Genomic DNA, 13441 nt, shown 5'->3' with positions numbered 1-13441 from the left:
CTCTGTGCCTTTGCATGTTGCCTCCTTCCTCGTTGGTTTGACAGCTGCTGCTCATCCTTCTAGGTGAGCTCAAATCTCATCCCTGGAGTTTTCCTGACTCCCAGTGTGAGGTGTCCCCACCTCCTTGGGAACTCTGTTGCACACTGCATCCCTTCATAGCACCTGCTCTGTTTACTCTTGTCTCCCCCTTTAGACCATTAATTCTTTGAGAGCAGAAATTCCTAGCTTGCTTTCTCAGTATCTGTTAACGATATCTGATTCAGGACAAATGCTTAGTAAGTAATTGTTAAATATTCCTGTCTTCACCTTGACTTTTCTAGTCACTTGACCCATTGGCTTAGCTCCCCTATCTGAAAGATGGGGAGACTATTCCTAGCTTCCTGCTTAGGGTAATTTTTTTGTGCCAGGACCTCTTTTACAGGACCAGTGTTCTGAGACCACCCCATCTCCAGGCCCTCTGCTCTCTTCTGGATGAGGCAGCCGGCTCTGGAATCTCAGTCATGGTCCTCCATTACAAGGTCTCAGGCTATGTCAGGTTAGCTGACTTTCCAAGCCTCTGAAATGAGAACTGTAATCCCTGTCTCATAAGGTTATTGTAAGGATTACATGAGTCGTTAGGAAGCAGTCATGCAGTACCCTGGTATGCAGTAAGCATTAATGGTGGCAGTAGCGGGGATTGTGATTGTTGTCATTATCACCCTCCCTGTAATCCAAAAATGCCACCTGAGATTTTCCCTCTTTTTTGTCTTGGTGTCCAGGAAGGCCAGGAGAATGTCGAGATCCTCCCCTCTGGGGAGCGACCGCAGGCCAACCAGAAGCGAATCACCACACCATATATGACCAAGTACGAGCGAGCCCGTGTGCTGGGCACCCGAGCGCTCCAGATTGCGTGAGTGATTGCCCCTTCACTGTCTTCTCCATCTGTCAGACCACAGTGAGCTCCTGTACCGCTAATCTTGCCCAGCCTGGCACCTGAAAACACTCTCTGCTCTCACATTCCAAAGGTGGTGCCGTCCCTGCGTACCAGGCATTGTGCTAGGCCCCTGCCCTCAGGGAGCTTGTGATCTAATAAGAGAACTAGGATATGAACATCTGAGAAGTCAAGTAATAGTATGGGAGAAAAATGATTAAAAAAAAAAAAAAAACAGAACTAGATGGTTGCCTGTCACATTCGTGCAGCAAAAAAGGTGAATTCAGAGCCAATGGGTACCAGTGATTCTTTTTTTTTTTTTTTTTGAGATAGAGTCTCACTGAGTCGCCTAGACTGGAGTGCAATGGCACAATCTCAGCTCACTGCAACCTCTGCCTCCCAGGTTCAAGTGATTCTTGTGCCTCAGCCTCCCAGGTAGCTGGCATTAAAGGCATGTACCACCATGCCTAACTAATTGTTGTGTTTTTAGAGACAGGGTCTGGCCATGTTGCCTAGGCTAGTCTCGAACTCCTAGCTTCAAGTGATACACCTGCCTCTGCCTCCCATAGTGTTGGGATTGCAGGTGAGAGCCACTGTGCCCGGCCATGGTGGTTCTTTGTTGTTTTATTTTCCGAGTCTAGATCTCACTCTGTTGCCCATGCTGGAGCACAGGGGCCTGATCATAGCCCATTGCAGCCTCAAACTCCTGGGCTCAAGCAATTTTTTTTTTTTTTTTGGAGACAGAGTCTTGCTCTGTCTCCCAGGCTGGAGTGCAGTGGCCCGATCTCGGCTCACTGCAGCCTCCGCCTCCTGGGTTCAAGTGATTCTCCTGCCTCAGCCTCCCGAGTGGCTGGGACTACAGGCGTCCACCACCACCCCCGGCTAATTTTTGTGTTTTTAGTAGAGATGGGGTTTCACCATATTGGCCAGGCTGCTCTCGAACTCCTGACCTTGTGATCCACCTGCCTCAGCCTCCCAAAGTGCTGGGATTACAGGCGTGAGCCACCGCGCCTGGCCGGTGCAATTTTCTTTTTCTCTCTTTTTTTTTTTTTTTTTTTTTTTTTGAGATGGAGTTTTGCTCTGTCACCCAGGCTGGAGTGCAGTGGCGTAATCTCGGCTCACTGCAAGCTCTGCCTCCCAGGTTCACATCATTCTCCTGCCTCAGCCTCCCGAGTAGCTGGGACTACAGATGCCTGCCACAACGCCTGGCTAATTTTTTTTTTTTTTTTGAGGCGGAGTCTTCACTTTGTCGCCCAGGCTGGAGTGCAGTGGCACCATCTCGGCTCACTGCAAGCTCCGCCTCCCGGGTTCGCGCCATTCTCCTGCCTCAGCCTCCCGAGTAGCTGGGACTACAGGCGCCAGCAAACGCGCCCGGCTAATTTTTTGTATTTTAGTAGAGACGGGGTTTCACCGTGTTAGCCAGGATGGTCTCGATCTCCTGACCTCGTGATCCGCCCGCCTCAGCCTCCCAAAGTGCAGGGATTACAGGCGTGAGCCACCGCGCCCGGCTAATTTTTTTGTATTTTTAGTAGAGATGGGGTTTCACCGTGTTAGCCAGGATGGTCTCAATCTCCTGACCTCGTGATCCACCTGCCTCGGCCTCCCAACGTGCTGGGATTACAGGCATGAGCCACTGCGTCTGGCAGGCTCAAGCAATTTTCTTGCCTCAACCTCCCAAGTAGCTTCAAGGTGGGACTACAGGTATGTGCCACTATGCCTGGCTTTGTATTTTTTGTAGAGATAGGGGTCTCATGATGTTGCCCAGGCCAGTCTTGAACTCAGCCTCAAGTGATTCTCCTGCCTCAGCCTCCCAAAGTGCTGGAGCTGGGATTACAAGCATGAGCAACCATGCCTGGCTTTGAGGTGGTTCTTGAAGTGAGGTAGACTATGGCCAGCCCAGCAGAGTGGGGGGCCCTCCAGCTTGAGAGCACACTAGAGAGATGAAAGCACAGAGCAGTGGTGGGGTTTTGGGGATTTGAAAATCAGCAAACTTCCCTCCTCTTCCTTTCTTGTGAGGAGTAGGTGAGGGAACAGAGCGGGGTGCTCTAATGGTACTGTGGGGAAGCACGAGACTGAGAATAGGAGCCCCTGCCCCAAACTCCCTATAGGCTGATATGGGAAATGGTGGGTATCTGGAGGAGCGGGGGTAGTTCAAGAAGGGAATAGTGGAAATTAGCCTAGAAAGAAAAGCGGCTGGATGCCGTGGCTCACACCTGTAATCCCAGCACTTTGGGAAGATGAAGCAGGTGGATTGCTTGAGCCCAGAAGTTCAAAACTAGCCTGGGAAACATGGTGAAACCCCCATCTCTAGAAAAAATACAAAAAATTAGCTAAGTGTGGTAGTGTGCACCTGTAGTCCTAGCTACTCGGGAGGCTGACGTAGGAGGATCACCTAAGGCCAGGAGGTTGAGACTGCAGTGAACTGTGATTGCACCACTGCACTCCAGCCGGAGCGACAGAGTAAGACTCCATCTCAAAAAAAAAAAAAAACCAAAAGAAAGCTGGGGCCAGATTTGTGGACTCTGTGTGCTTATAGGGGCAGCAATGCTGTCTGTAAATTCCCCTCCTAGGCCGGGCGCGGTGGCTCAAGCCTGTAATCCCAGCACTTTGGGAGGCCGAGACGGGCGGATCACGAGGTCAGGAGATCGAGACCATCCTGGCTAAGACAGTGAAACCCCGTCTCTACTAAAAATACAAAAACTTAGCCGGGCGAGGTGGCAGGCGCCTGTAGTCCCAGCTACTCGGGAGGCTGAGGCAGGAGAATGGCGTGAACCCGGGAGGCGGAGCTTGCAGTGAGCTGAGATCCGGCCACTGCACTCCAGCCTGGGTGACAGAGCGAGACTCCGTCTCAAAAAAAAAAAAAAAAAAAAATTCCCCTCCTTAGTGTTCAAGCAGCATTGGGCTGTTGTCTCCTCTAGTCCTGTAGGGATAAAGATGACCATCATGTCTACCTCAATAAAGGGTTTTATGGGTGGGCAACATTGTTCTTCCCCATGCCTCAGCAGCGGACCTCTTCTCAGCCTGGTTGTACTCCTTGCTCTTCTGCGTGGCATTAGAGCCATGCCCAGTATGATATCCCTACCCAATATACCACCAACGTCAGGATCCTCTGGGCCTGCACCACCAATTATGGTAGCCATGAACTGTATGTACCCATTTACATTAAGTACAATTAAATAAAATTAGAAATTCAGTTTCTGTCTTACTAGCCACCCACACTTCTTTTATTTATTTATTTATTTATTTTTATTTTATTTATTTATTTTTTTGAGACGGAGTCTCGTTCTGCCGCCCAGGCTGGAGTGCAGTGGCCGGCTCTCGGCTCACTGCAAGCTCCGCCTCCCAGGTTTACGCCATTCTCCTGCCTCAGCCTCCCGAGTAGCTGGGACTACAGGCGCCTGCCACCTCGCCCGGCTAGTTTTTTCTATTTTTTTTTTAGTAGAGACGGGGTTTCACCGGGTTAGCCAGGATGGTCTCGATCTCCTGACCTCGTGATCCGCCCGTCTCGGCCTCCCAAAGTGCTGGGATTACAGGCTTGAGCCACCGCGCCCGGCCTTATTTTTATTTTTGAGAAGGAGTCTCACTCTGTCACCCAGGCTGGAGTGCAGTGGCGTGATCTCGGCTCCCTGCATCCTCCGCCTCCCAGGTTCAAGTGATTCTCCCACCAGGGCCTCTTGAGTAGCGAGTTACAAGTGCCTGCCACTGTGCCTGGCTAATTTTTGTATTTTTAGTAGGGATGGGGTTTCACCGTGTTCGCTGGCCAGGCTGGTCTTGAACTCCTGATCTCAGGTGATCCTCCTACCTCAGCCTCCCAAAGTACTGGGATTACAGGCTGAGCCACCACGCCCAGCCTTTTATTTTTTTAGAGACAGTTTGGCTGTATCGCCCAGGCTGGAGTGCAGTGGTGCTATCATAGCTCACTTCAGCCTCAAAACTTCTAGGCTTAAGTGATCTTTCCACTTTAGCCTCCCAGGTAGCTAATGCCACCACACCTGGCTAATGTCTTAATTTTTTTGTAGAGACAGGGTCTCACAAAAAGACTCCTGGCTTCCAGTGAGACCCCTGCTTCAGCCTCCAAAGTGCTGGGATTATAACTAGCCACATTTCAAGTGTGTTCAGTAGCCACATGTGGCTAGTGGTTACCATAAAGGATAGCACAGGGGGATAGGACACTTCTATCATTGCAGAGCATTCTATGGGGCACACTGATAGAGACTAAAAGTGGCCCAGCAGAAGCAAGAATTCATAAGTTATTTTTAAAACAAATAGATTGCTTATTTGCAAGTTAAACAGTCTTTCAGCACTGAGGAAAGATACTGCATTAGCACCCTATGGGACGCTGAGATGATTAAAGATGTAGTCCCAGCCAGGCGCAGTGGCTCACACCTGGAATCTGAGCACTGTGGAAGGCCAAGGTGGGCAGATCACCTGAGGTCAGGAGTTCGAGACCAGCCTGGTCAACATGGTGAAACCCCGTCTCTACTAAAAATACAAAAATTAGCCGGGTGTGGTGGCACACGCCTGTAGTCCCAGCTACTCGGGAGGCTGAGGCAGGAGAATCGTTTGAACATGGGAGGTAGAGGTTGCAGAGAGTCGAGATCGTACCACTATTCCAGCCTGGGTGACAGAGTGAGGCTCTGTTACCAAAAATAACTAAAAAAAAAAAAAAAAAGACGTAATCCCTAGTCCTCCAGGTGTTTTTTGGTGGGGGAGATAGACCTGTGCACAGGTACCCACAACCCAAGGCAGACACGAGTGGTGCTTTATGAAAGGTACAAAGAGAGTTATTGCAGAGGTGACTGGGAAAGCCTTGTGAAGGGATTAGAATTCTAGTGGGGACAGGTAAAGAGATTTGATTTTGTGGGTACTCCAGGTGCCAGAAACAGCCCAAGGAAAGGTCCAGGTGGTGGATTTGTGGTGAGGGATCACAAGCAGCTTGGGGCATGAGGCTGGAAAAGATGACACTGGTCCCATGAGTGACAAGTTCAGAAGACTGGAGTTCATTTGCTGGGCAATGTGAAGCACTTAAAGGTTTTGAGGCTGACATCCAGGCTACTGACATCCAGGCCACTAATAAGTCCAAGTGTCCTGTTTTCCTTTTCTTTCTTTCTTTTTTTTTTTTTTAAACGGAGTTTCACTCTTGTTGCCCAGGCTGGAGTGCAATGGCATGATCTTAGCTCACTGCCTCTGCCTCCTGGGTTCAAGGAATTCTCCTGCCTCAACCTCCCGAGTAGCTGGGATTACAGGTGCCCGCCACCACGCCTGGCTAATATTTTGTATTTTTAGTAAAGACATGGTTTCACCATGTTGGTCAGGCTGGTCTCGAACTCGTGACCTCAGGTGATCCACTCGCCTTGGCCTCCCAAAGTGCTGGGATTACAAGCATGAGCCACTGCGCCCAGCCAAGTGTCCTGTTTTTCTTGGGGAGCGAAGCTTGATCCAGCTCATTCCAGTCTTTAGTGCTCTTTCCACTTAAGGGCTATGACACCTTCTGGTGGCTTCTTGCCTGCTTTAAGCTCTTGTACAGCCATAATGGGACTCTGCACTTGGTAGGTGCAGATGGAGTCTCACTTTGTCGCCTAGGCTGGAGTCCAGTGGTGCCATCTTGGCCCACTGCAGCCTTTACCTCCTGGTTCAAGCGATTCTCGTACCTCAGCCTCCCGAGTAGCTGGGACTACAGGCGCGCGCCACCGTGCCCAGCTATTTTTTGTATTTGTAGTAGAGATGGGGTTTCACCATATTGGCCAGGCTGGTCTCAAACTCCTGACCTCAGGTGATTTGCCTGCCTCAGCATCCCAAAGTGCTGTGATTACAGGCGTGAGCCACTGCACCCGGCCAGAACAACTGTTTCTTGGGTGGGTTTTGGATGGAGTTTCAGTCTGGTTCATTAGCACCACCTGGTGGCTGATGATATTTGTCACATCTGCTTCTTTTTTTTGTTGTTGTTGAGATGGAGTCTCGCTCTGTCACCCAGGCTGGAGTGCAGTGGCCGGATCTCAGCTCACTGCAAGCTCCACCTCCCGGGTTTATGCCATTCTCCTGCCTCAGCCTCCCAAGTAGCTGGGACTACAGGCGCCCGCCACCTCGCCTGGCTAGTTTTTTGTATTTTTTTAGTAGAGACGGGGTTTCACTGTGTTAGCCAGGATGGTCTTGATCTCCTGACCTCGTGATCCGCCCGTCTCGGCTTCCCAAAGTGCTGGGATTACAGGCTTGAGCCACCACGCCCGGCCACATCTGCTTCTTAACTGGATGGTGGATGTGTTTATTTGTAGAGGCCGTGGTGCAAGAAAAATTAAATTACTTAAGGACACATCTTGCACATTCCATGTGCATAATAGGTGCTGAATGAGTGAATGCCCTTGAATTATTTACATTTTAAAAGAAAGCAGGCGTATGCAGATCATGGAAAGTATTCTGCCACATTCTTTAAAGCTTTATATTTTGGGAAAGTTTGAATACTTATTGAGAGAGGATATAGGGAAAGTTAAATCTTCCATCTCTGCCCTTGGGAAATTTTCAGGCTTTTGGGAGTAATATAAATTGAAATATTTAGTAATAAAATCAGTAAGCTGGTAGCTCTCAGACTAGCTGATTATCAGAATCATCTGGGCAGTTCTGCAAATGCAGGCTCTCAGGCCGCTTCACTAGAGATTCTGTTCAGGGATTCTGGAGAAGGACCCGTGAACCTGTATTTTTTAGCATGCTCTCCTGTTCATTCTGGATGTGTTAGTGTGAACCTGAGCTGGAATCATCAAGACTGACTTCCTAGAGGAGATGGGCCTAGAATTGGCATCCCTTTGCTTGGTGGTAGTCTCCACTGTTGGCCAAGTGTTGTGCTGGGGGCTAGACCTCCGTGGTGAATCACATGTCGTTCTGGGCCACCAGGAGCTCATGGTCTAATGTGGAAACTTTCCAAACAAGTAGTTACAGTTCAGTGAGATTGGTGCCAAGAAAAGTATATCCTGACTGACTTGGGGTACTGAAGAGTCAGCACACGATTTCCAGGATGGAGACATCCGGACCTCTTGCAGGCTTTTAGGGAGATGAAGAGCTTGTAAGAGCACACAAAAGGGAAACAACATGGCTCGTCTAGGGAACCAGAAATAGTTTGGTATGGCTGGAATGTGGGGTAAATACAGGAAAGTAGCACGGGACTGTGCTAGGAAGGCGAACAGGGACCAGACTGCACTCTGGCCTGATAGCCAAGGGGAGTCATAGCAGTGTTGTAAGCAGATGAGTCCCTGGACTGCCTGCTGGCCTCAGGTGAAGGGTAGGGAGGGCTGGGCAGGAAGGGCAGGGCTTCTACTGAGGTGTTGTGGCTATAGAGAATGGAAATGAGGCTGGGTTTCATCCCAGCAATTTGGAAGGCTGAGGCAGGCGGATTGCTTGAGCCCAGGAGTTTGAGACCAGCCTAGGCAACATGGTGAAACCCCATCTATACAAAAAATTAGCATAGCTGGTGGTGTGTGCCTATAGTCCCAGCTGCTTGGGAGGCGGCAGGAGAATTGTTTGGACCTGGGAGGTGGAGGTTGCAGTGAGTCGAGATCTTGCCATTGCACTCCAGTCTGGGCAATGGGAGTGAAACTTTCTCTCCAAAAAATAGAGAGAGAGAGAAAATAGAAATTGAAATGAGGGGCCCTGGGCACTGAGGCAAGGCTCTGGGGTTGGAGCAGTTAGAATGGTGTGCCTTTGCACACGCCACCCTTTCCACCAGGACACTCTGCTGTGGCCGCTGGGCTCAGGAGTCTGCGATAGGCCTCTGCCAGGGAAGATCTCTGGCAGTGCCCCTACACACCACTCCCTACTGTGCCTGTCTACCTAGAAGATGATGTTTCTAGGTGGGGATCAGGATGCCGTTCCACCTTCACTGCCTGTTAGGCCCTTCTCCCTGGGTTTGTAGTCTCCCCAACACCTGTGCGTATCCCTACAGGATGTGTGCCCCTGTGATGGTGGAGCTGGAGGGGGAGACAGATCCTCTGCTCATTGCCATGAAGGAACTCAAGTAAGTCACTCAAATCATGGCTCACTTCTCCAAATCTCTGGGAGGCATCTGTTGGGTTCTCTGTTGCACCCTTTTCTCCCACTTCCCTGGCTGAAGAAGTTGATGCTTATTCCTACAGATCATTAGGAACAGCTCACCAGGAGGTAGGAGGAAGAGAGAAGAGGAGGCAGGGAAAGGGGGGAGGGCACTGATGAGACCGGGACCTTTTCTGGCTGTTGGAGTTTCCCTGTTCCTGCTGCAGGAGGCCTTACCAATAATTCTATCACTCTTCCCCCTCTTGTCTGATATAAAAACTTTCTTTTTCTTGTAATTGCTTTCTTACAAAGTACACTCATCAGCCCCAAGAGGCTGCTCCTAAGACTTCTCTTTCCTTGTGTTTTGCACACAATCTGTTCCTTCTGCGGCAGAGCTGGGGTCACCAGCCCTCATGTACTTGTGACTTTTCCCCTGCCACAGGGCCCGAAAGATCCCCATCATCATTCGCCGTTACCTGCCAGATGGGAGCTATGAAGACTGGGGGGTGGACGAGCTCATCATCACCGACTGAGCTGGAGTCATCTTCCTGCCCTTGCCCAATTTTCATTCCCACTTTATATGTGTAAATAAAATATTCAACTTTCCAACCCCCTTCCCCTCTGCTTATCTGCGATGTCACCACCTTTTGCTTCCCTGTTACCGCCATGCTGCCTGGAGCATACACCTATTCCAGTGGCCCTGTGACTGTCAGCTCCTTAAGAAGCACCAGAGGCCCTTAGCCCCTTTGGATCCCCCACATCCTTCCCTCCATCTCCCTGTTCCCCAGAGCAAAGGCTGCTGCAGGGGAGACACCTCAGCTGCCTTCCCAGCAGACAGACGAGTCTTTGTGCCCAGGGAGCTGGTTGCCACGGAAACCCCCAATTTCCTTTCCAGTGGGGACTGGCTGCAGGGGCTTCTCCCTTCTCAGGAGTATCACAGAGCAGGTCTCATCAAGCCACCCATTGTTTCCTAAGGACCTGCTTCGAGCCTCTTATCGTGGGCTCGGATCCCCTTTCAGGAGCAGTGCCCCAGCAGGAAGCGTGGGGGTGTGCTGATCTCCCACCGTCCCCAGGCAGAGCCCTGCTGGGCAAGTCAGCGGCTGAAGCAAGGACCGAGCACCTGCCTACCCCTGCCCCCATGCCTCTGTCCCCACTCCTCCTCAGGACTCTGCCCACACGCTGTCCTCTGTGGCCCACCTCTTTGGTGTGCCACACCCATGCCATCTTCCCAGCCCCTATAAGATATCCTTTCCTTCCTGTTTGGGGCTGGTGATCCTCTGAGGCCTTGCAGGGATGGTACTGGGGTGGTGGTGCTTCTGGGTTCCAGGTGTTACATTAAGTCAGCTGGAGCTCCCGCTTCCTCTGCCTGAGGTTCTAATGGGTCCTCTTCCTTTCTCCATCCTGCTTACCCAACCTGAGGTAAGACCAGTCACACTGGCTCCTCCCTCCTAGGGGGTCACGGGGAGGGTGTATATTGACTGAACAGGAATAGAGGGAAAACTGGCTTCCTGAATATGCCAGCCTTGACCTCCATTCCACTGCCAGCTGTCCTTCCAAGAGGAGGAGCTGGGCTTCCCTAACCTCTGCAGGAGGCAGGGCCTCCGGGCCTGGGTGCAGCCTGGTCCCAGGATGGGGTGTGGGGAGTGAATGGTGAGCATCTGCACTGGTGGGAGGGGTGTCTGCTGCCCTGGAGAAGGGTTAATTCAGGGAGCAGTGGACTTCACACCCCCATCCATCCTCCTCCAAGCCTGTGGAATCCTTTAATCAAGTTGGGTGCTGAAATTTCAGCTCTGAAATGCCGCCTTTGTGCTGGCATCCAGGCAGCCGCCCCAGAGTGCGGGGGTCACTTTCTCGGCCCCATTTCTCTAAATAGTCTCTTTGTTCCCTGCTGGGCTGCTCAGTATCAGATGTGATTAAAGGGAGATGGGGTTTGGGCTGGGGAGGAGGGGAGTGGGGGGTTAACCCTTAGGGGATAGGGTGCAAGGGAAATGGGACAGAATGGGTGTTTTTCCTCCGTCTTCCTCTTCCCATTCTCCTCTTTTGGGGAGTCCCCTGCTATTCAGCTGGCTGGGCCTGGGTTTTGACTTCTCTTGAATAAAATGTCACCAGTCACCACTACTGGTTCTGTTTCCTTAGGGTTTGGGCATAGTCTCTTGAGTCATTTCCAGAAACACCCGACTCTTTTTTAACAAGTGGAGCTCCTGCCTTCCTGAGGCCTGCGTACCCTTGGAACCTTTGGTCTAAGGGATGTGCACAACCCAGGTCTTCTGACTTCTCTGGGGTCACTTCCCCTCCTTCCACATCCTCAGTGATTTCCCACTCAATCTCATGAGATGTGGGGTCTTGGAGGTGATAGTGTCATCTTCCGGATGTGCCCCTTGCTCCCCACCATGCCAGCTCCATATCCCTCATCCCACTGCGAGCAGGAGTAGTGAACAGACCGCAAATGGATAAAAGTCCTGCCTTTCAATGAAGAGGAAAGGGTGGGTTGTAAAAATTATAAACACATAAGGTTAGTACTGATTGATCTGTGACAAAATTCTAGAATAGGTTGGCCAGGCGCAGTGGCTCATGCCTGTAATCCCAGCACTTTGGGAGGCCGAGGCGGGCAGATCACGAGGTCAGGAGATCGAGACTATCCTGGCTAACACAGTGAAACCCTGTCTCCTAAAAATACAAAAAAATTAGCTGCACGTGGTGGCGGGGGCCTGTAGTCCCAGCTGCTCAGGAGGCTGAGGTGGGAGAATGGCGTGAACCTGGGAGGTGGAACTTGCAGTGAGCCGAGATCGCGCCACTGCACTCCAGACTGGACGACAGAGCGAGACTCTGTCTCAAAAAAAAAAAAAAAAAATTCTAGAATAGGTCACTCCATGTTTAAAAGTGCTTATATAATAAAAAGGAGATCAGGCGCTAGCATGGGTTGTCTAAGAACCAATATTGCCAAATAAGTTTTTTTTTTTTTCAATGGTTACTGGTCTAGTCCAGTAGGTTGAGGGAATGCCAGAGATCAGTGAATCTTGATTTTGACAAGGCATTGGCAGTCTCCATGCCACCGTGACAGAGAAGCATGTGCTTCATGGTGATGTAGTTAGACAGTTTTAGAACTGATTAGACAGCCTCCTTAAGAGTGGAGATAGAACTGATTAGACAGCCTCCTTAAGAGTGGAGATAATAGCCGGGCATGGTGGCTCACACCTGTAATCCTAGCACTTTGGGAGGCCGAGGCGGGTGGATCACGAGGTCAGGATATTGATACCATCCTGGCTAACATGGTGAAACCCTGTCTACTGAAAAATACAAAAAATTAGCCAGGTATGGTGGTGGGCGCCTGTAGTCCCAGCTACTTGGGAGGCTGAGGCAGGAGAATGGTGTGAACCCAGGAGGCAGAGCTTGCAGTGAGCCAAAATTGCGCCACTGCACTCCAGCCTGGGTAACACAGCGAGACTCCATCTCAAAAAAGAAAAAAGAAAAAAAAGAAAAAGAAGGGTGGAGATAATAGGCCAGGTGCGGTGGCTCACACCTGTAATCCCAACACTTTGGGAGGCTGAGGGGGATCATGAGGTCAGGATATTGAGGCCATCCTGGCCAACGTGGTGAAACCCTGTCTACTAAAAAAATACAAAAAATTGGCCGGGTGTGGTGGTGGGCACCTGTAGTCCCAGCTACTCAGGAGGCTGAGGCAGGAGAATCACTTGAACCCAGGAGACAGGTTGCAGTGAGCCAGGATTGCACCATTGCACTCCAGCCTGGCAACAGAGCAAAACTCCATCTTAAAAAAAAAAAAAAAGAGTGGAGATAATAGAACTGACGGTGGAGAGAGGCATTTAGTGCTGTACGCAGGTGTCCCTCTTCATTTCGACCTTTATTAGTGACTTGAATGAGGCTATTCAAGTTTGCAGATACATAAAGCTCTAAAGAAGAGCTAAGTTCTAAAAGGTTTAATACAGGTGGGGAAATGGGTCAAACCCAACAAGGTGAGATCTGTTAAAGATCAGTGTAAAGTCCTGCTTTTATCTAAAACAAAACAACGACATACATACAATTTGGATATGACTTTGCAATGGATATTGTCTAAAAGATCAGGGGTTTCGGTTACCATTCAGCTTCACCGGAACCAGCAGTTTTGGGGAGGTTGCCTGAAGAGCTTCCATAGTGCAGCTCCCAGATGGAGGGATTTTGGTCACCCTGGAGACTGGGCTAGTTCTTGGTGCCCTGTCTCTGCCCCAGTCCTGACTAGGGGCTGGAGACCACAGATGGAAGGAAGGGAGCTGACGATACCCAGTCTGGAGCAGTTGAAGATGCATTGCTCCAGATACAAAGCAGAAGTAGGGTCTGCAAACCACAGGCAGGTAGAGGGGATGATGGTTAAAAGTGCAAGCCTTGGAGTCAGAGCTGGCTTCAGATTCTGGCGCCAGCACTTCTTAGCATCAACCTCTCAAACTTCAGTTTCCCCATCTGGAAAATTGAGATAACGACTGGACCTACCCCTTCACTGGCCTGAATGACATAAGACCC

General features: G+C 50.5%; 1 protein-coding gene across 15 annotated transcripts in view; it reads left to right on the top strand.

The window, feature by feature from the left end:
- The window catches only part of POLR2F (RNA polymerase II, I and III subunit F), a 92337-nt gene that overhangs the window by 5233 nt on the left and 73663 nt on the right, over positions 1–13441 (top strand). For 14 of the 15 annotated variants that reach the window (XR_012418745.1, XR_012418746.1, XR_012418747.1 and 11 more), the window contains exons 3-4: positions 759–889; positions 8841–8912. Coding sequence is in view for 10 of the 15 variants with exons in the window: in XM_045363655.2 (XP_045219590.2) it covers positions 759–889; positions 8841–8912 (203 nt within the window). In the remaining 5 variants the exon portion in view is untranslated. Of the gene's footprint in view, positions 1–758; positions 890–8840; positions 8913–9368; positions 9536–13441 lie in introns of those variants that run through there. The other variant, XM_005567333.4, reaches the window with a different exon arrangement.

This window comes from Macaca fascicularis, chromosome 10 (assembly GCF_037993035.2).
Source record: "Macaca fascicularis isolate 582-1 chromosome 10, T2T-MFA8v1.1".
Lineage (NCBI taxonomy): Eukaryota > Metazoa > Chordata > Mammalia > Primates > Cercopithecidae > Macaca > Macaca fascicularis.
This window is presented reverse-complemented; position numbering and strand designations above follow the sequence as displayed.